Source organism: Ranitomeya imitator, chromosome 4 (genome assembly GCF_032444005.1).
Source record: "Ranitomeya imitator isolate aRanImi1 chromosome 4, aRanImi1.pri, whole genome shotgun sequence".
Lineage (NCBI taxonomy): Eukaryota > Metazoa > Chordata > Amphibia > Anura > Dendrobatidae > Ranitomeya > Ranitomeya imitator.
In genome coordinates this window covers 423,135,019-423,157,589 of record NC_091285.1, presented here as the reverse complement: position 1 = coordinate 423,157,589, position 22,571 = coordinate 423,135,019, and the positions used below count along the sequence as shown (strand labels likewise).

General features: G+C 44.8%; 1 protein-coding gene across 5 annotated transcripts in view; it reads right to left on the bottom strand.

Annotated features, from left to right (window-relative positions):
* The window catches only part of PPP6R2 (protein phosphatase 6 regulatory subunit 2), a 165,320-nt gene that overhangs the window by 91,617 nt on the left and 51,132 nt on the right, over nucleotides 1–22,571 (bottom strand). For 3 of the 5 annotated variants that reach the window (XM_069765465.1, XM_069765464.1, XM_069765466.1), the window contains 3 exons: nucleotides 20,901–21,146; nucleotides 15,768–15,954; nucleotides 14,886–15,023 (listed from right to left, as the gene is read on the bottom strand). In XM_069765465.1, the coding sequence (XP_069621566.1) occupies nucleotides 14,886–15,023; nucleotides 15,768–15,954; nucleotides 20,901–21,146 (571 nt within the window). Of the gene's footprint in view, nucleotides 1–14,885; nucleotides 15,024–15,767; nucleotides 15,955–20,900; nucleotides 21,299–22,571 lie in introns of those variants that run through there. The other 2 variants (XM_069765461.1, XM_069765463.1) reach the window with 1 other exon arrangement.

Below are 22,571 nucleotides of genomic sequence, written 5' to 3'. Positions count from 1 at the left end.
GCGGTTATGGGAAGAAGAGATGAGAGGGGAGTAGAGAAGGAGGTCTTGGGAGGATCGGAGGTCGCGTGTAGGTATGTACCGGGAGACCATGTCACAGATGTATGGAGGAGACAGGTTGTGGATGGCTTTGTATGCCAGTGTGAGGGTTTTGAACTGGAGTCTCTGGGCGATAGGAAGCCAGTGAAGGGCTTGACACAGGGGAGAGGCTGGGGAATAGCGGGGGGACAGGTGGATTAGTCGGGCAGCAGAGTGTAGGATGGATTGGAGTGGTGCCAGAGTGTTAGAGGGGAGTCCAGAGAGTAGGAGGTTGCAGTAGTCGAGGCGGGAGATGATAAGGGCATGCACTAGCGTTTTTGCAGTGTTGCGGTCAAGGAAAGCACGGATCCGGGAAATATTTTTGAGTTTGAGACGACAGGAGGAGGCAAGGGCTTGGATATGTGGCTTGAAAGAGAGGGCAGAGTCGAGGATCACCCCGAGGCACCGGGCGTGTGGGACTGGGGATAGTGAGCAGCCATTGACATTGATGGATAGGTCTGGTGGAGGGGTAGAGTGAGATGGGGGAAAGATGATGAATTCTGTTTTGTCCATGTTCAGTTGTAGAAAGCGAGCAGAAAAGAAGGCTGAAATGGCAGACAGACAGTGCGGGATTTTGGTAAGCAAGGAGGAGAGGTCAGGTCCGGAGAGGTAGATCTGCGTGTCGTCAGCGTAGAGATGGTACTGCATACCGTGGGATTCTATGAGCTGTCCCAGGCCGAAAGTGTAGATGGAGAAGAGTAGGGGTCCTAGAACAGAGCCTTGAGGAACACCGACTGACAAGGGACGAAGTGAGGAGGTGGTGTGGTGGAGGGAGACACTGAATGTTCGGTCTGTCAGATATGACGAGATCCAGGAAAGGGCCAAGTCTGTGATGCCAAGGGATGAGAGGATTTGTAGCAAAAGGGAGTGGTCTACAGTGTCAAAGGCAGAAGACAAGTCCAGGAGAAGGAGGACAGAGTAGTGTCGCTTGCTCCTGGCAGTTAGTAGGTCATTGGTGACTTTAGTTAGGGCAGTTTCAGTTGAGTGATGGGAACGGAAGCCTGATTGTAACCGATCAAAGAGGGAGCAGGAGGAGAAGTGGGAGGACAGTTCAAGATGGACGTGTTGCTCCAGCAATTTGGAGGCATAAGGGAGAAGAGATATTGGGCGATAGCTAGACACAGAGGATGGGTCGAGGGAGGGCTTTTTGAGGATGGGTGTGATCTTGGCATGCTTGAAGGATGAGGGAAAGACACCTGTTGTGAGTGAGAGGTTGAAGAGGTGTGTTAGGGTTGGGATGAAGACCGTGGAAAGGTTAGGGATGAGGTGTGATGGGAGCGGGTCAAGCGTGCAGGTGGTGAGGTGTGATCTTGACAGGAGGGTGGAGAGCTGATCTTCTGTCATGGTGGAGAAGCTGGTTTTGGAGGAGCAGGGTTGAGCAGCTAAGAGTGGCAGTGGGCGCTGTGGGCCAAAGCTTTCTCTGATCGTATCGATCTTCTGTTTAAAGAAAGAGGCGAAGTCATCAGCAGAAATGAGGGGGGAGGGAGGAGGTGCGGGGGGACGGAGTAGAGAATTGAAAGTGTTGAAAAGCTGTTTAGGGTTGTGGGACAGGGAGGATATGAGGGATGAGAAGTAAGTTTGTTTTGCGGCAGTGAGCGCAGACTTGAAGCTGGCGAGGGACTGCTTGTATGCAGTGAAGTGGTCGGCAGAGTGGGATCGCTTCCATCTCCGCTCAGCAATCCTGGAAGCCCGTCTCAATTCTTTGGTCAGGCTGGTCAGCCAGGGCTGCCTGTTAATTGTACGAGTTTTACTATGCATGAGTGGGGTGGCCGAATCGAGTGTTGTTGTTATTGTGGTGTTATAAAAAGTGGCAGCAGCATCTGTGTCATGAAGGGAGGCTATGTCTGTGAGAGGGAGAAGGGACTCAGAGAGTGATTGTAAGTTGAGATGTTTGAGATTTCTGCAAGGGTGAGTGAGTTTGTGGAGTGGGGGTTGCACACTAGGAGAGGAGAGGGACGAGAATGTCAGTAGGTTGTGGTCAGACAGGGGGAGGGGTGTGTTAGTGAGGTTAGTAAGGGAGCAGAGGCGGGTGAAGATGAGGTCCAGCGTGTGGCCATCTTTGTGAGTGGCCTCAGAGGACCATTGAGTGAGGCCAAAGGAAGCAGTCAGTGATAAAAGTTTAGAGGTAGCTGAGGTGAAAGTGTCAATGTAGTAGTCAAAGTAGTGTCACTACTGACAGCGGCATCAGAGGGGTTAAATGCCCGCGATCGGCGATAGCGCCGATCGTGGGCATTGCTGCGGGGTGTCAGCTGTCATATACAGCTGACACCCGCACCCGATCACCGCGGCGCTCAGCGCGAGACCACGGTGATCGGTGCGCCGTACTAGTACTGCTGCTGGCACAAATGCAGTGCCGGCAGCGCAGTACTAGTACGGCGCATGGCGCGAAGGGGTTAATAGCCCATTTTTAAATAAAATAGGGATTTTTGTGTACTCGCTGTAAATTCCTTTTCCCCGAGCCATTCATTGGGGGACACAGACCGTGGGTGTATGCTGCTGCCACTAGGAGGCTAACACTAAGTGATACAAAGAAAGTTAGCTCCTCCCCTGCAGTATACACCCTCCTGCTGGCTCTCAGCTAACCAGTTCGGTGCAAAAGCAGTAGGAGATCAATAACAACATATGAGCGTATAGCATGTCACATTATATATGAGAGTATAGCATGTCAAATTATAAAACAAGCACAAGCTAATAACAGGGTGGGAGCTGTGGCCCCCAATGAATGGCTCGGAGAAAAAGGATTTTATGGTGAGTACAAAAAAATCCCTTTTTCTCCTTCGCCTCATTGGGGGACACAGACCGTGGGATGTCCCAAAGCAGTCCCTGGCTCAGGACAACATCAGATCAGGCACTGTGTAACCGCTACTTACAAGAGCGCCACCGCGGCCTGCAGAGTCCGCCTGCCCAGACTCACATCTGTGGAAGTCTGGGAATTATAGTGCTTCAAGAATGCATGCGGACTGGACGAACCCACAAGCTTGCAGGCGTGCTTTGCCGACGCCTGGTGCCTAGAACCCAAGAAACCTCGATAGACAGGGAGATAGGCTGACATCTAACACGGAAGGATTCCTGGATGGTGTAACGAATCTACCAGGCTAACATGGCCGATGAAACGGCTAAACCCTTTCTGTAACAGTCAGGAAGGCTTCTACTTACCGTCAGGAAGCCCAAATAAAGCGTCCAACCGTCGGAAGGACGCCGTCTTTGAGACGTACCTACTCAGAGAACTCACTTCGTCCAGAATATGGGGAACCCTTTCCGTTTTGTGGACTGGTGCCGAAAGAAATGAGGGAAGAACGAGAGTAGTCAGGATGACGAGATCGAAGAGAAAAAAGGGCGACCTTCCCTGATAGTAAAGTCTGTCTGGATCAAAAGGAGTCTACTGTAAGACTCCCAGGACCATTAAGTTCCCAAAGATCTAACGGTATGCGATAGGGAAGAACCACATGTCAAAACTCCCTGCGAGGAAGTCCCTACTTCCAGTTTTTGCTGCAAAAAGACGGAAAAATACCAGTTCCGCAAACGAAAAAAAAAAACTGACGTGGTCCGTGCGGATCTCCCATGATCACTGGGGCCCTTCCTGCTTCCGATAGGCTCTCGAAAGTAGTGGAAGAGGGGTTATGGAAACTGGTACCATAGAAGAACCAGAGCATGCACTGCGATGGCTTTCGGATCTCGAGGCCGAAACATGAACTAGAGTACATTGGCGTTCAGTCTGGACGCCATCCGACCTACATCTGGAGTGCTCCACAGAAGGCAGATCTGATGGAAGACTTCAGGGTGAAGTTCCCACTCACTTGAGGTGGGACTCTGAAGACGTCTGCTATCCAGAGTTCTACTTCTGGGATGTGTAGTGCCGAGATCACCTGAATGATAGATCTCGGCCCATCAGAGAATGTGAGGTACCTCGACCATGACGCATGAACGTGGTTACCTGCTAGATGATTGACGTATGGCACAGCCGTGGCATTGTCCGATTGAATTTGGATGGGGTGACCCGCCAGAAGGCAGTGGACCTGCTGTAGAATTAGTGGTACCGTTCGGATCCCCAAAACAATGATCAGAAGGGGACTGGCATCAGTAGTCACTTTACCATTGAACCGGGGAGAAAGGATCTCCCCTGGATGAGGAAAGAGCTCAGAGACTACCCTCTGAAAGCCTGTTTGACCTGCATAAAACGAGAGGAGCGAAGGAAACCGCTTTCGTTGTCGTCACCATTTTCCCTCGGAACCCTCCTAGCAAATCGAATGGAATGAAGGGATGAGTGAACAAGTGTGCGAGCTCCCTGTTGAAAGGCCACGGCCTTGTCTCAAGGGAGAATTACCAACCTTCTGGAAGTGTCCAGGATCATCCTCAAAAAGTATCTGCTGGGCTGGAAATGAGGAAAAACTTGTCTAAGATTAGCTGCCAGCCCAAGTGAGAAAGGGTATCACAAGAGATATAGACAACTCAGCGCAGTCCTGGAAGAGCGGCTAAAAAGTCAACCAGATAGGGCAGGACTTCCATGCCTCTAGGGTGCAAGAGGAACATGACAGCCGCCATAACCCCTGCGAACACTCTGGATGTAGTAGCAAGGCTGAAGGACAAGGTCGTGATTTGAAAATGCTGTTCGCGAATGGACAAGCGAAGGAATTCTTGAAGAGGGAAAAAATAGGAATGTAAAGGTAAGCATCCCGAATGTCGGTGGATGCCAGAAACTCCACCTTTTTCCGTTGAAGTAGTGGCTGAGTGGAGGAACTCCATCCGAAGAAGGGGGACCTTGTCAAGCTTGGTAGAAGTTTGAGGTCCAGGATCGGTCTTACTTTTCGGTCCCCTTTTTGGAACCAAGATCCCTTAGATCTAGACTGTCCTGGTCAACTCATCCACTGCGGTTTGGGTCTATAGGAAACATGCGATCCTTTGTTCCTGCATGGGGAACGCTCCCAACTTCTCACCGAATAACCGATCACCCTGGTAAGGGAGTGATGTCAGAGGCTTTTTGAATGCAGAGTACACTTCCATTCTCTGAGCTATAAAGTCCTTCTGAGTGTATTGGCATTTGCTGCTGACAGTGAAGTGCAGGTAGCCGCAGCCGAGAAGCGTGAAGCAGATAGTCTCACACTCAAGAAATTTGATTGATCAGCTGCACTGTCTTCGGGAAAAGGTTACTGTTTTGAATCAAGGTCAAAGGTTTGAATCAAGTTAAGGTCTCCGACCAGGAGACCATTGCTGTAGCAACACATGCGGCGGCTAAGGAAGGGTAGAGCACTGAACCCGAGGCCGCAAGACAGAACGAACCAGATTTGCTATCTGTCAGTTATATTCTTAATTGATGACCCACTAGGCAGGCATACTGGTAGGTATACCACAGGAGATTCTGCCAAGTGGCAGAATGCGCAGCTGCATCCGGAAGGTCAGGAAAAGCAGTCTCTTGCAATCGCTGCTCTCTTTTGACGGTGTGGAGTTAAAATGAACCCTCAATCCACCATCCTCTTAAGAGGGAAGTGGAGAGGGATCGTTCACCTTCTTGCATCATCTGCTAAATAGTGGTGATGCTAAGGGAGATGTTCGGATGCCAAAAAGGGTGCCTCTGTACATCCACAGAGTTCAGGTCCCCGGGTGGACAGGGCTGGTTGTCAGGCATCAGGCCTGGCTGCAGAAGAGGAAACATAGAGGCGGCACTCCGTGTGCTCGTCTATTGATGGTGTGGAAAGATCGGTGCCCTTTAAAAGGACCCGGATCTAAGAATCAGACCAAGCAAGGCATCTCACGTCTTAGGTGGGTATACGTGGAGGGGACACCGCATGTGTTTGCATATTGCCTGAAAAAGGATACCGCGCTTGCAGAGGCTTCTGTCCAGTGAATCACTTATCTGGACACTCCCTGTCCAGGTGAATGGCAAATGCTCTGCTGGGAGTTTAGTCTCCTTATGAGGAACACTGCTTAATCTAGAGTAGAACCGAAGTCCTCATCAATCTACAGAGATTGGTTGATGACCTAAATAGGCTAATCCATCCTTTTCTGAAGCTCTGGCGAGTCCAGAACAAAGGCAATATCCGATCCATATTCAGAGTCTTGTTCTCAGCAAATCATTGGTGAGGGATCAGGAAATGAAACTTCCGTTTTCTAGATGCCTGTATGTTTCTAGACGCCTGTACGTTTCTAGAATACTTGCGGCCCCTGCTAGCCGATGGCTCGCATGAAGGAGAGGGACCATCTATATATCGGTCCTGCGAGCACTCCGAGCCACAGAGGGTTCACGGAGGGATTCCATCTCTTGGTCAGAGAATCCATGGGTTGCGGCAGTGACGAAGCTCACTCAGGGAACTAGGTACTCTGGGATAAGCTGGGATCAGCGGCGGAGTGCTCCTGAGCTCATTTAGGGTGCCCGGCTTCGGCCTGGTCATGTGCCTTTAACCCCTTAATCCCATATGACGTACTATCCCGTCCAGGTGACCTGGGACTTAATTCCCATGGACGGGATAGTACGTCATATGCGATCGGCCGCGCTCACGGGGGGAGCGCGGCCGATCGCGGCCGGGTGTCAGCTGCCTATCGCAGCTGACATCCGGCACTATGTGCCAGGAGCGGTCACGGACCGCTCCCGGCACATTAACCCCCGGCACACCGCGATCAAAGATGATCGCGGTGTGCCGGCGGTGCAGGGAAGCATCGCGCAGGGAGGGGGCTCCCTGCGGGCTTCCCTGAGACGATCGGTACACGGTGATGTGCTCACCGTGTACCGAGCGTCTTCTCCCTGCAGTCCCCGGATCCAAAATGGCCGCCGGGCTGCATCCGGGTCCTGCAGGGAGCACTTCCGGGTCAGGATCAGGCTGCAGCTGCAGCTCTAATCCTGCCCGGCTGTATGTTAGATCACCGATCTAACAGAGTGCTGTGCACACTGTCAGATCGGTGATCTGTGATGTCCCCCCCTGGGACAAAGTGAAAAAGTAAAAAAAAAAATTTCCACACTTGTAAAAAAAAAAATAAAAAAAAAATTCCTAAATAAAGCAGAAAAAAAAAAATATTATTCCCATAAATACATTTCTTTACATAAAAAAAAACAAAAAAACAATAAAAGTACACATATTTAGTATCGCCGCGTCCGTAACGACCCGACCTATAAAACTGGCCCACTAGTTAACCCCTTCAGTGAACACCGTAAGAAAAAAAAAAAAAAAACGAGCCAAAAAACAACGCTTTATTATCATAACGCTGAACAAAGAGTGGAATAACACGCGATCAAAAAGACGGATATAAATAACCATGTTACCTCTGAAAACGTCATCTTGTCCCGCAAAAAACGAGCCGCCATATAGCATCATAACCAAAAAAATAAAAAAGTTATAGTCCTCTGAATAAAGCGATGCCAAAATAATTATTTTTTCTATAAAATAGCTTTTATCGTATAAAAGCGCCAAAACATAAAAAAAATGATATAAATGAGGTGTCGCTGTAATCGTACTGACCCGAAGAATAAAACTGCTTCATCAATTTTACCAAACGCGGAACGGTATAAACGCCTCCCCCAAAAGAAATTCATGAATAGCTGGTTTTTGGTCATTCTGCCTCACAAAAAAATCGGAATAAAAAGCGATCAAAAACTGTCACGTGTCCGAAAATGTAACCGATAAAAACGTCAACTCGTCCCGCAAAAAACAAGACCTCACATGACTCTGTGGACCAAAATATGGAAAAATTATAGGTCTCAAAATGTGGAGACGCAAAAACTTTTTTGCTATAAAAAGCGTCTTTTAGTGTGTGACGGCTGCCAATCATAAAAATCCGCTAAAAAACTCGCTATAAAAGTAAATCAAACCCCCCTTCATCACCCCCTTAGTTAGGCTAGGTTCACATTGCGTTAATGGGTTAACGCTAACGGACAGCGTTGCACGGCGAAAATGTCACAATTAACGCCGTGCAACGGGTCCGTTAGCACAACCATTGACAGCAATGTGATTTTCAGGTGTAGCGCATCGCTAGAGCGTGCCATTTTCGGCTCGCGCTAGCAAGGTGCCATTCTTTTGTGGCGCGCCTCAGACGCTGCTTGCAGCGTCCGCGGCGCGCCCGAGGTCCGATCCCCGATCTTCCAGAGCGGGGACGTTAACGCGACCACTAAACACGACACCTAAAAAGACATTGTGTTAGCGCAATCCGCTAGTGCTAAACGGATTTCCCTAACGCAATGTGAACCTAGCCTTAGGGAAAAATAATAAAATTAAAAAAAATGTATTTATTTCCATTTTCCGGTTAGGGTTAGGGTTAGGGCTAGGGTTGGGGCTAGGGTTAGGGTTTGGATTACATTTACGGTTGGGATTAGGGTTGGGATTAGAATTAGGGGTGTGTCTGGGTTAGGTGTGTGGTTAGGGTTACAGTTGGGATTAGGGTTAGTGGTGCGTTTGGATTAGGGTTTCATTTATAATTGGGGGGTTTCCACTGTTTAGACACATCAGGGGCTCTCCAAACGCGACATGGCGTCCGATCTCAATTCCAGCCAATTCTGCATTGAAAAAGTAAAACAGTGCTCCTTCACTTCCGAGCTCTCCCGTGCGCCCAAACAGGGGTTTACCCCAACATATGGGGTATCAGCGTACTCGAGACAAATTGGACAACAACTTTTTGGGTCCAAGTTCTCTTGTTATCCTTGGGAAAATAAAAATTTGGGGGGCTAAAAATCATTTTTGTGGGAAAAAAAAGGATTTTTATTTTCACGGCTCTGCGTTGTAAACTGTAGTGAAACACTTGGGGGTTCAAAGTTTTCACAACACATCTAGATAAGTTCCATGGGAGGTCTAGTTTCCAATATGGGGTCACTTGTGGGTGGTTTCTACTGTTTGGGTACATCAGGGGCTCTGCAAATGCAACGTGACGCCTGCAGACCAATCCATCTAAGTCTGCATTCCAAATGGCGCTCCTTCCCTTCCGAGCTCTGCCATGAGCCCAAACAGTGGTTCCCCCCCACATATGGGGTATCAGCGTACTCAGGACAAATTGAACAACAACTTTTGGGGTCCAATTTATTCTGTTACCCTTGTAAAAATACAAAGCTGGGGGCTAAAAAATCATTTTTGTGAAAAAAAAAAGAATTTTTATTTTCACGGGTCTGCGTTATAAACTGTAGTGAAACACTTAGGGGTTCAAAGTTCTCACAACACATCTAGATAAGTTCCATGGGAGGTCTAGTTTCTAATATGGGGTCACTTGTGGGGGGTTTGTACTGTTTGGGTACATCAGGGGCTCTGCAAATGCAACGTGACTCCTGCAGACCAATCCATCTAAGTCTGCATTCCAAATGGCGCTCCTTCCCTTCCGAGCTCTGCCATGCGCCCAAACAGTGGTTCCCCCCCACATATGGGGTATCAGCGTACTCAGGACAAATTGGACAACAACTTTTGGGGTCCAATTTATTATGTTACCCTTGTGAAAATACAAAACTGGGGGCTAAAAAATTTTTGCGAAAAAAAAATAAATTTATTTTAACAGCTCTGCGTTATAAACTGTAGTGAAACACTTGGGGGTTCAAAGCTCTCAAAACACATCTAGATAAGTTCCTTAGAGGGTCTAGTTTCCAAAATGGTGTCACTTGTGGAGGTTTTTAATGTTTAGGCACATCAGGGGCTCTCCAAACCAACATGGCGTCCCATCTTAATTCCAGTCAATTTTGCATTGAAAAGTCAAATGGCGCTCCTTCCCTTCCGAGCTCTGCTATGCACCCAAAAAGTGGTTTACCCCCACATATGGGGTATCGTCGCACTCAGGACAAATTGCACAACAATTTTTGTGGTCTAATTTCTTCTCTTACCCTTGGGAAAATAAAAAATTGGGGGCGAAAAGATCATTTTTGTGAAAAAATAAGATTTTTTATTTTTACGGCTCTGCATTATAAACTTCTGTGAAGCACTTGTTGGGTCAAAGTGCTCACCACACATCTAGATAAGTTCCTTAAGGGGTCTACTTTTCAAAATGGTGTCACTTGTGAGGGGTTCCAATGTTTAGGCACATCAGGGGCTCTCCAAACGCAACATGGCGTCCCATCTCAATTCCAGTCAATTTTGCATTGAAAAGTCAAATGGCGCTCCTTTCCTTCCGAGCTCTGCCATGCGCCCAAACAGTGGTTTACCCCCACATATGGGGTATCGTCGCACTCAGGACAAATTGCACAACAACTTTTGTGGTCTAATTTCTTCTCTTACCCTTGGGAAAATAAAAAATTGGTGGCGAAAAGATTATTTTTGTGAAAAAATATGATTTTTTATTTTTACGGCTCTGCATTATAAACTTCTGTGAAGCACTTGTTGGGTCAAAGTGCTCACCACACCTCTAGATAAGTTCCTTAAGGGGTCTACTTTCCAAAATGGTGTCACTTGTGGGGATTTCAATGTTTAGGCACATCAGGGGCTCTCCAAACGCAACATGGCATCCCATCTCAATTCCAGTCAATTTTGCATTGAAAAGTAAAATGGCGCTCCTTCCCTTCCGAGCTCTGCCATACGCCCAAACAATGGTTTACACCCATATACGGGGTATCAGCGTACTCAGGACAAATTGGCCAACAATTTTTGAGGTTCAATTTCTTCTCTTACTCTTGGGAAAATAAAAAATTGGGGGCGAAAAGATCATTTTTGTGAAAAAATATGATTTTTTATTTTTACGGCTCTGCATTATAAACTTCTGTGAAGCAATTGGTGGGTCAAAGTGGTCACCACACATCTAGATAAGTTCCTTAGGGTGTCTACTTTCCAAAATGGTGTCACTTGTGGGGGGTTTCAATGTTTAGGCACATCAGTGGCTCTCCAAACGCAACATGGTGTCCCATCTCAATTCCTGTCAATTTTGCATTTAAAAGTCAAATGGCGCTCCTTCCCTTCCGAGCTCTGCCATGCGCCCAAACAGTGGTTTACCCCCACATATGGGGTATCAGCGTACTCAGTACAGATTGTACAACAATGTTTGGCATCCATTTTATCCTGTTACCCTTGGTAAAATAAAACAAATTGGAGCTGAAATAAATTTTGTGTGAAAAAAAGTTAAATATTCATTTTTATTTAAACATTCCAAAAATTCCTGTGAAACCCCTGAAGGGTTAATAAACTTCTTGAATGTGGTTTTGAGCACCTTGAGGGGTGCAGTTTTTAGAATGGTGTCACACTTGGGTATTTTCTATCATATAGACCCCTCAAAATGACATCAAATGAGATGTGGTCCCTAAAAAAAAATGGTGTTGTAAAAATGAGAAATTGCTGGTCAACTTTGAACCCTTATAACTCCCTAACAAAAAAAAATTTTGGTTCCAAAATTGTGCTGATGTAAAGGAGACATGTGGGAAATGTTACTTATTAAGTATTTTGCGTGACATATCTCTGTGATTTAAGGGCATAAAAATTTAAAGTTGGAAAATTGCGAAATTTTCAAAATTTTCGCCAAATTTCCGTTTTTTTCACAAATAAACGCAAGTTATATCGAATAAATGTTACTACTAAAATGAAGTACAATATGTCACGAGAAAACAATGTCAGAATCGCCAAGATCCGTTGAAGCGTTCCAGAGTTATAACCTCATAAAGGGACAGTGGTCAGAATTGTAAAAATTGGCCCGGTCATTAACGTGCAAACCACCCTCGGGGCTTAAGGGGTTAAGACAGGGAATATTGGTCATGAGCCTTTAAGACCAGGGAATACCGGTCATGCGCCTTAAAGACCAGGGAGTACTGGTCACGCACCTTTAAGACCAGGGAATACTGTTCATGTGCCTTTAAAATCAGGAAATACTGGCCATGTGCCTTTAAGACCAGGGAATAGTGGTCATGCACCTTTAAGACCAGGGAGTACTGGTCATGCACCTTTAAGACCAGGGAATACTGGTCATGTGCCTTTAAGATCAGGACATACTGGTCATGTGCCTTTAAGACCAGGGAGTACTGTTCATGTGCCTTTAAAATCAGGAAATAATGGACATGTGCCTTTAAGACCAGGGAGTACTGGTCATGCACCTTTAAGACCAGGGAATACTGGTCATGTGCTGTTAAGACCAGGAATACTGGTCATGCGCCTTTAAGATTAGGGAATACTGGTCATGTTCCTTTAAGACTAGGGAATACTGGTCGTGTGCCTTTAAGCACAGAGGGAAGATGCAGGGGGGAGAGCAGTACATTCTTACCCGGTTGCATGTGCCCCTTCAATGCAAAACCATCGCCCCTGTGACTTCCATGAATAGGCCCAAGCCGAGGCCTAAATTTCTGCAGCCGGCAGGAGCAATACCAGGGGTAGAATAGAGGGACGTTGGTGAAAGGTCGAAAGAAGCGATCGCTCCCGTGCTAAGTGAGAAGCGGCAGAAAAGGTGGGCGGAGCCGCCTTAGCACGCAATAGTGCAGGCGCGGCTTCCGGGATGCGGCCTACACATCGGCTGAAGCCAGGGCCTAAATTTTTGCAGCTGGCTGGAGCGTTACCTCAGGGAGGTGGGTCACAGGGAAGCCATGGCTGAGGCTGCCTGTCAGCATGTGAATATCCTACTGCAGAGGCCCATCGCTGACTGGATCCACTAACCATCGGTGTACGTCTCTGCATGGAGCCGCCGCGGATGACTGGGTTTCAGTGCCGAGGAAAGCGCGCGCACTCTACTGTTCTGCTGCAGGTCAGGTTTTGCAGCGTGGACAGTGCATGGATAAAGGTGTAAACCTCAAACCACCATCCCTTTGTTAGGGAGGTGGAGAGGAACCGTCCGTCTCCTTGTACCATCCGCTTTAACAGTGGTGGGACAGTGGGAGCTGCTCGGACGTCAAAGAGGTGCCTCTGTCCATCCACGGAGTTCAGCCCCCGGTTGGACAGGGCCAATTGTCCGGCTATAGGCCTGGCTGGGGAAGAGGGTACATGGAGGCGACACTCCATGTGCTCATCCGTTCAGGATGCGGAGAGATTGGTGCCCTTGAAGGGACCCGTCACCCCTAAGAATCAGCCCAGGCCTGGCATCCCACGTCGCAGGAGAGGATACGGAGAGGCGACACTCGCTGTGCTTGCCTGTTGATGGTTCGGGGAGATCGGAGCCTTGAAAGGATCCGTTGCCCCTTTGTTGTAGAAAGTAAAATCAAAAATGTAAAAGGTAAAAATAAAATAATAAAGAATTTTGGGTCTGAATAGCAGACCCATGTGCCTCCTACGGACACTAAGCAAGAACTGGTTAGCTGAGAGCCAGCAGGAGGGTGTATACTGCAGGGAGGAGCGAACTTTCTTTGTATCACTTAGTGTCAGCCTCCTAGTAGCAGCAGCATACACCCACAGTCTGTGTCCCCCAATGAGGCGAAGGAGAATTAGTCTTGCTTATATAATTTAAAAAAATATACACAAACCTCTCGCAATTCCAGTGATGTCAACGCCGGGTTTGCAGTGGCTCACATTGCTTTGTTATGCCATGTAAACCCTTAAACCAATCAACGACCATTATTTGGCTGCTGTTCTCTTACTTTCACTGGACAAACACAGAGCACAGCAGCCCAATAGCTGCAGCTGACTGGCTATATGGCTCATGTGGAATAAAAAAACAAGTGCCCTGGACAGACTGAGCGGAAATATAAGCGGAATAGCGCCGGTGTGGGAGATGAGTATATTTTATTTTTACTTCATTTAAAAAGGTGTTGTAGTGGAAAACTCCTTTAACACTAGAAGTCCCAGAGAGGGGTCATTTAACATTTCTACGTTTGTAGCTCAAAATTTCTGGGACTTCTAGTGTTAATGTTTTATTTTCCTTTTTTTTGGTGACAATAACACTGCTATGTGTCCACCTAAAATCTCCCCATCATCACATTAAGGCTATGTGCACACGTCCGGAATTGCCGAGGAAATTTCCATAGCAATTCCGGAACTCCCTGCCGCGAGAAAAAGGCATGTGGAATTGGCATGCTTTCCCGCTAAACACTAGAGTTTTGCAAGCGTAATTAGCTTGCAGAATGCTAGTGTTTTCCAAGCGATCTGTAGCATCGCTTGGAAAACTGATTGACAGGTTTGTCACACTTGTTAAACATAGTGTTTGACAAGCGTGACCAACCTTTTACTATTGATGCTGCCTATGCAGCATCAATAGTAAAAAGATCTAATGTTAAAATGAATTTAAAAAAATAATAAATCGTGATATTCTCACCTTCCGGCGTCCCCGGCAGTCTTCCCGCTCCTCTCGATGCTCGCGTTCCCAGTAATGCCTAGCGGCAATGACCCCAGATGACGTAGCGGTCTAACAAGACCCACGTCATCACAGGTCATTTCCGCAAGGCATTATTGGGAACGGGAGCATCGCGAGGAACGGGAAGGCTGCCGGGGACGCCGGAAGGTGAGAATATCACGATTTATTATTTTTTTAAATTCATTTTAACATTAGATCTTTTTACTATTGATGCTGCATAGTCATGATTTTTTATTTATTTATCTTATTTTTTAACCATTATATGGTTCCCAGGGCCTAAAGAAGAGTCTCCTCTACGTCACCCTGGGTACCAACCGCACATGATCCGCTTACTTCCCGCATAGTGGGCTTAGCCACATGCGGAAAGTAAGCGGATCAATGCATTCCTATGTGTGCGAAATCCCCGCGATTCCGCACAAAGAATGAACATGCTGCGTTTTTTTCCAAAATGCGATTCCGCCGCGGGAAAAAAACGCAGCATGTGCACAAAAAATGCGGAATGCATTCTAATAATAGGATGCTTAATGTATGCGTTTTTTTTCGCAGTTTTATCGCGTTTTTACAGTGAAAAAAACGCGAAAATTCCTGAACGTGTGCACATAGCCTAAAGATTAGGCTTTCACATTTATCCCATTTTGATACATGTGGCTAACAGGTCTCACGTTTAGCACTTCTTGTCTGAGTGGAGCCGGCTCCACACAACTGATGAGACGAAGTAGAAGGTCCATCATAGCTGAAGTACCAATGTGCTCCAGCACCAGTGTAAGGAATTTCTCCTTTTTCCTCAGAAATCCGATTACCTAAAAGAAACAAAGTTAAGCAAAGTTAAGTGAAAGGTTTTTATGGGAAAACGACACGAGGCTCTCATGATGGATCCTTTGTAAAAAGTGTCAATATATGAAAACAATGAAAGCAGCAGCTTTAATAAACCTACTGGTACTTTATGGAGCAAAAGGACCCACATTATTCAGAAAAATTATACATTATTCTTAAACAAGAAGGTTACCCTGAAAAATATGAATGGGATAGAGAAAGCTGGGTAACTTTTGGAAAATACTATCAAACATGGTGCAGGAATTAAAGATGTAAGATATCCTTCCTACTCCCTCCACTGTCGCCTCTCAAGCGGAATAGATGGCCTGGCTACATTAACCTACTTATTTGCTGCAGCACATCAGAACATACTACATATCATTACTGCTGACAATATTTAGCCTGATTTCTATTGTAAACCATATACCATATGTAAACAGGGAAGATAAAATATTAACAAATTGCCTGAAGACAATCAGCCTTTTAGCTTCAAGAGTTATCCCAGAATTCCATAAGTATTTTTCACAAAGTCCATGCTCTAATAACTATGAAAAAATCCAAAGATCATCTCAGAAAAAAATCTCTAGTACACGTATAAATTGCTGTTTTTCACGGAGTAAAGCCAAAGTTTTCATGTTCCACCTATTCTACCAGAGAAATGCTGTATATACGCTAAGCAGAATTGGGGGGTTACACATTACTAATGGTAAACATTAGCAGCAATTTCTCACTTGTTCAGTTTTCCTTGCAATCAGATTTCCGATGGTCTTGCTGAAGAAGCTGGCCAGCAGAGGATTGAGTGGGGGCTCTTGCTGTAGAAAATCATAAAGGATGTCCAAGAGGTGCTCATCCTCACCTAGCTTATCATTAATCTGTGGCACATCACAGGTGAGCAACTCACAGGCTATGTTTGGGTACCTACAAGAAGATAACATGTGCTAAATAAAAAAAGAGAGATCACTATGTAAATACAGCAGAGATTGGTTTTCCGGAATAAGTTGGGTATAAGTTTCTCAGTCCCTTCAGCTTAAAGGGACTCTGTCACCTGAATTTGGAGGGAACAATCTTCAGCCATAGGGGTGGGGTTTTCGGGTGTTTGATTCACCCTTTCCTTACCCGCTGGCTGCATGCTGGCTGCAATATTGGATTGAAGTTCATTCTCTGTCCTCCGTAGTACATGCCTGTACAAGGCAATCTTGCCTTGCGCAGGCGTGTACTATGGAGGACAGAGAATTAACTTCAAACCAATATTGCAGCCAGCATGCAGCCAGCGGGTAAGGAAAGGGTGAATCAAACACCCGAAAACCCCGCCTCTATGGCTGAAAATTGTTTCCTCCAAATTCAGGTGACAGAGTCCCTTTAAACCTGGTGATAAATATTAATAAACTCAGGTGTTAATCACCCTTCTCAGATACAGTGCTGATTTTCCAACGCTGCTCCGATATTTGTTGACAAGCCGCATCGGTAACATGCCAATTGCAGCGCAAATAATCAATGCAGCCAATCACTGGTCTCAGCTGTTTTGTCAATGTAGCCAGCATGAGCCGCTAAGTCCAGTCATTAGCTGCAGCAGTCACGTGTGCAGTAGTCATGCAGTCTGCTGTTCACCGGGCCCAGTCAATTAGCTGCAGCTGTCACGTGTGCAATAATCAGGTGTACAGTAGTCGTGCTCTCACCGATGCGGCCTCTCAACAATCACTGAGAGCAGCAGCTGAGCTTTGAAGCTGGAGCAAGGAAGGTGAGTAACAACAATTTTCACTAGAAGAATGTTTTTTATATGTTTATACAGTAGGGAAAATAAGTATTTGATACATTGCCGACTTTGCAAGTTTTCCCACCTAAATAGAATGGAGAAATCTGTAATTTTTATTGCAGGTACACTCCACCTGTAAAAGACAACATTTAAAAAAGATCTCGAAATTCACATTGTATGATTTTAACATAATTAATTTGCATTTTTTTATACAATAGAAAAACAGAACTTAATATTTTGTACAGAAACCTTTGTTTGCATTTTCAGAGTTCAGACATTTCCTGTAGTTCTTAACCAAGTTTGCACACACTGCAGCAGAGATTTTGTCCCACTCCTCTATGTAGGTCTTCTCCAGATCTTTCAGGTTTTGGGGCTGGCGCTGGGCAACATTGAGTTTCCCTCCAAAAATGTTCTACTGGGTTTAGGTCTGGAGACTGGCTAGGCTACTCCAGGACCTTGAAATGCTTCTTACAGATCCACTCCTTAGTTGCCCTGGCTGTGTGTTTCGGGTCAATATCATGCTGGAAGACACAGCCATGTCCTATCTACAATGCTCTTACTGAGGGGAGAAGGTTGTTGACCAAAATCTCGCGATACATGACCCCATCCATCCTCCCTTAAATACAGTGCAGTTGTCTTGTCCACTTTGCAGAAAAGCACCCGCAAAATATGATGTTTCCCCCACCATGCTTTACGGTTGGGATGGTGTTCTTGGGGTTGTACTCATCCTTCCTTCTTCCTCCAAACACGGTGAGAGGAGTTGATACCGAAAAGTTATATTTTGGTCTCATCTCACCACATGACCTTCTCTGATGCCTCCTCTGGATCATCCAGATGGCCATTGGGGAATTTCAAATGGGCCTTGACATGTGCTGGCATGAGCATGTACCCTGCAGGATTTTAACTCATGACGGCGTAGTGTGTCACTAATGGTAATGATTGAGACTGTGGTCCTAGCTCTATTCAGGTCATTGACCATGTCCTCTATTGTTTGGTCTGATTACAGACTTTTCTCAGAATCATCCTTACCCCACGAGGTGAGATTTTTCATGGAGCCCTAGACCAAGGAAGATTGACAGTCAACTTGTGTTTCTTCCATTTTCTAATAATTGAGCCAACAATTGTTGCCTTCTCATCAAGCTGCTTGCCTATTGTCCAGTAACCCATCCCAGCCTTGTGCAGGTCTACAATTGTGTCCTTGGTGTCCTTAGACAGCTCTTTGCTCTTGGCCATGTTAAGAGGTTGGCGTGTGACTGATTGAGTGTGTGGACAGGTGTATTTTATACAGGTAACGAGTTCAAACAGGTGCAATAAATAGAGGTAATGAGTCCAGACTAGGATGACTTATTAAAGAAAAAAAATAACAGGTCTGTGAGAGCCAGAATTCTTGCTAGTTAGTAGGTGATTAAATACTTATTTCATGCAATAAAACGCAATTTAATTATTTAAAAATCATACAATGTGATTTCTGCTTTTATTTTTAGATTCTGTGTCTCACAGTTAAAGCGTAACTACGATAAAAATTACAGACCTCTCAATTCTTTGTAGGTGGGAAAACGTGCAAAATTGGCAGCATCAAATACTTATTTTCACCACTGTACCTATAAGAAAAAAATAAAGGCAGCAAAGACAGACATAGGGACTGTTTTCTAAATAAATGACAAGCATCAGAAATTATATAAATAACAAAATTAAAAAGCACAGTGTGACTCCCTCAAAAGCAATCAGTGTACAGTATAGTACAGTATATAGTGTAAAAGGATATGGTAAAAGTTAATCTAGTAAAGGTGATTTTGGAATAAAAATAAGTTACTGTATGAAAATAATATCAGAAATGTGCCCCTGCTGTGTATAGTGTAATGGCTGTGTCTCAGCGTGCAGGAACATGGTCGGATTATACCACATCTATGGGCAGCACGGTGGCTCAGTGGTTAGCACAGCAGCCTTGCAGCGCTGGAGTCCTGGGTTCAAATCCCACCATGTAAAGAGTTTGTATGTTCTCTCCGTGTTTGTGTGGGTTTCCTCCGGGCACTCCGGTTTCCTCCCACATTCCAAAGACATACTGATAGGGAATTTAGATTGTGAGCCCCATTGGGGACAGCGATGATAATGTCTGTAAAGCGCTGCGGAATATGTTAGCGCTATATAAAAATAAAGATTATTATTATATCCTGGGAAGGGAGCAAAAAACGTATACAGACAGGACAGCAGAGGATCACAACTAATGCTTTCCCTGAGTTTAAAAACAGTATTATTATTATTGAAAGATCGATAGATTAAAATGTTCATGAGAAAACCCCCTTTTAAATGCTTTTAAATGCTTTCTTCTCTATAGTTTTGACATAGGGAAATCCAAGAGTCGTTCAATTCTTGTTTGAGGGATTTTCATCTATTCTTCCTTGACAAATTTTTTCAGTTCCGTGAGATTCCTGGGTCGTCTTGCATGCACTGCTATTTTGAGGTATAGCCACAGATTTTCAATGGTATTCAGATCAGGAGCCCGTGAGGGCCATTGTATAACCTTCTGCTTGCGCCTTTTAAGGTAGTCTGTTGTGGATTTCGACGTAGTTTTAGGATTATTATTAGTAATGGGCAAACCCGAAAAGTAAAGTTTTGGGTCTGTACTGAACACCTAGTGTTCGTGCACAGACCCCGAACACAGACTTCTCCAGGACGCCATGTTACTGTACAGGTTTGGTACCCCGAGCATCATCTGTTTCCCATGCTGTCATCTGTGTGACGGCGTGAGAAACAATGGCGGCTCTTGATTGGCGGTAAGTTCGCTACCGCCGGTCATAGCGTTGCGGTTCCCACGCTGTCAGATGATAGCATGTGAGCCATCAGATGTGTGTGACTGGCGGTAAAAAGGTTACCGCCGGTCACAGGCGTCAGCTGATGAGAGTACTACTCTCATCATACTACACCAGCTCTCGCCGACTGCAGTGAGTGAGTCTTATAAGTGCCGGCACCTGTGCAATAAATAAATACATTTTTTAAAAAATGATGTGGGGTCTCTTCCAATTTTGATAACCAGTACGGACACTGGCCCTCCCCAGCCTATCTTTTCTAATGAGACTGCACCTTATTTCTTATTCAAGTGAATAGGAGGGATCTACGGTAATTACCAAAACTGCTCACGGTGTTCCAATTACAATATTTAAATATATGAACAGAGAATACAGAACTCTTTCTAATGATCTTTAAGCAACTAGTGTAGAACAATGACTAGGGGACATCATTTATGGCTAGAAAAATGGGTTCATCAGTGATTTTTTACTGTACAAGCAGTGAGATTATGGAACTACGCCTATGCCTTACAATATTGTGATGATTGACTTACCTAACAAGTTCAAGGAGGGCCTTGATGATTTTTTTGAATAATATAATCTTACAGGCTCTTCACACAAGATTCTGGAATGGAACATTGATCCAGACAAGTCATATGTGGAGTAGGGAAGAAATTGTTCTTCTTATATGGGATAACTACGTAGCATCTGTCTCATGGGGTTTTTGCCTTTTTTTGGATCAACACATTAGCATTACAAGATGAACTCTATGAAATTTCTTCAACCTCAACTATAAAACGGTGTAGAACTTCTAAAAACTACCGTACTTCATCAAACAAAAATTTATAAAAAATCATTTCCAAGCAGAAAAAAAACAAAAACAAAATTCCCTCTTAAAAGCTAGTCACACACAGCCTGAAACAGGGTTCCCCTGGCAGTGACCTAGCGGCTATTGTTTTGTGTTATAATTGTATCCCACCGAAAGCTTCAGAATACTTATAATACTTACACTGGTTTATTTCTCATAGTAAAAAGATTTTTCTTTGAATAAATCACTTTGGAGCAGATTTAATACATTTTTTAAAGAGATACTATTAGCATAAAATGACTGTTGAAGCACAGCTAGGTCGCCGAAAATGGGCCGCGCTTGGTTTGAAGTCATTTTCTTCTGACAGATACCTTAGAATAAAACTAGATACACCAAATTTGTTATCACACTGGCACATGCAGAACTATAAATTCTGTCTATCCTTAGTTCTCCTACTTTTGGTGTAATTATCTGTAACATAGGTGACGCATCAGTCGTGCCTTACTATTTTACTCACTTAAAGCGGACTTTCTCGTCCATTTTATCAGGAGGCTGTTGTGTGATGAGCTGCACAAGCTGCTCCATGCATTGTGGCTGACACAGAAAGTCCAGGAGCCGCTGGTTCTGGGCCTTACACTCCTGGAGCAGGTCATCTTCGTCCATTAATTCTAGGAGAGTAACATCCTCCTTTTCCAGGAGCTTGTCCACATGTGAACTTGTGTTGAGGTCGAACTTCCAGAACATGGTAGCAAAGTACTCCTGACTGTTTGAAGTTACAGTAAAGAATAAAATTACATCAAATTGCTTAGAATTAATCCCAGAAACACCACACATTATAGGATACATACCTTCCCTAATGTGCTTATGCAATTTGTATCATTCAGAAATTAGATTACATTTAAAGAGAACATTTCACCAGTTTGACCATGCTAAACAGACCACATCATGGAACAGTGGCTGCAAAGATTGAAAAAAATATTTTTCTGTTTTTTTTGTTTGTTTTTTTTTAAATTTCATTTCTCCTCTCCATTGTGGAGATACTAACTTGTAAAGTTTAGGTTATAATTTATGATAAGACCAACCAGGTGTTAACAGAGATTCTTCTATTCGAATGTCAACTTTTCTCCATGAATGACTTTGACCAATCATAAATGTCACGTATAAACATTAATTTTGTATATCAGAGACATGTATATCTCACACTGCTACTGTGGATGGAAGGGCTTGGTGGGGGAGGCATGCAGGGAAAGTGTAGGGTATTGTCTGCATAGGGTCAGCTGTGGACTGCCCTTGTCAGGGCAGGAGAATTGGGGTGACTAGGGCCATTGTTTTAATAATAGGGCTCAGTAGGGCCATCTCCAAGCTCCTCTCATAATGATGGACACGTCTCTGCAAGACTATGTCTGCATAAGGACCCCATCCCCCTGGACATTGAGGGTATGTGCACACGTTGCGGATTTCATTGCAGATTTTTCAGCGCGGATTCTGCAGAATCCACAGGTAAAACGCTGTGTTTTACCTGCAGATTTTCTGCAGATTTTGCGCGGATTCCTATTATGGAATAGGTGTAAAACGCTGCGGAATCCGCACAAAGAATTGGAATGCTGCGGAAAATAAACTGCTGCATTTCTGAGCGGAATATTCCACAGCATGGGCACTGCGGATTTCGTTTTCCATAGGCTTATATGGTACTGTACAACGCATGGAAAACTGCAATGTGTGCACAGACCCTGACAATTGGTGGGATTGTTTTATTTTTTTACTATTTCACATTTAAGTCACTAATGGCGGAACAAATGTTAGCTGTCCACTGTCACTCTTTTCTTGAATAGCCTTTCATTTGACATTGGTGACAATTTTTGACATATATTTGTCCATCAATGTGGATTGGACATTTTGGTTTTCACCTGTTTGACATGTGTAATTTTATTGTGTATGAATTTCCAATTCAATATATTCTATGATTAAATGCTTTGTTTTATAATTTACTTACATTCTGCTGATCAACGTTATCTGTATTATACTGACCAAACAGAAAAGTCATGTGTAAACATTCATCTTTTATATCAGAGATATGTATAGCTCACACTGCTACTGGGGTTGTAAGAGGGCTTGTTCACCTCACATGTGTTGTTTTGGCATCCATCAGTAGAACACAGAAAAAAAGTATGGAATAGTAGACTGCTAT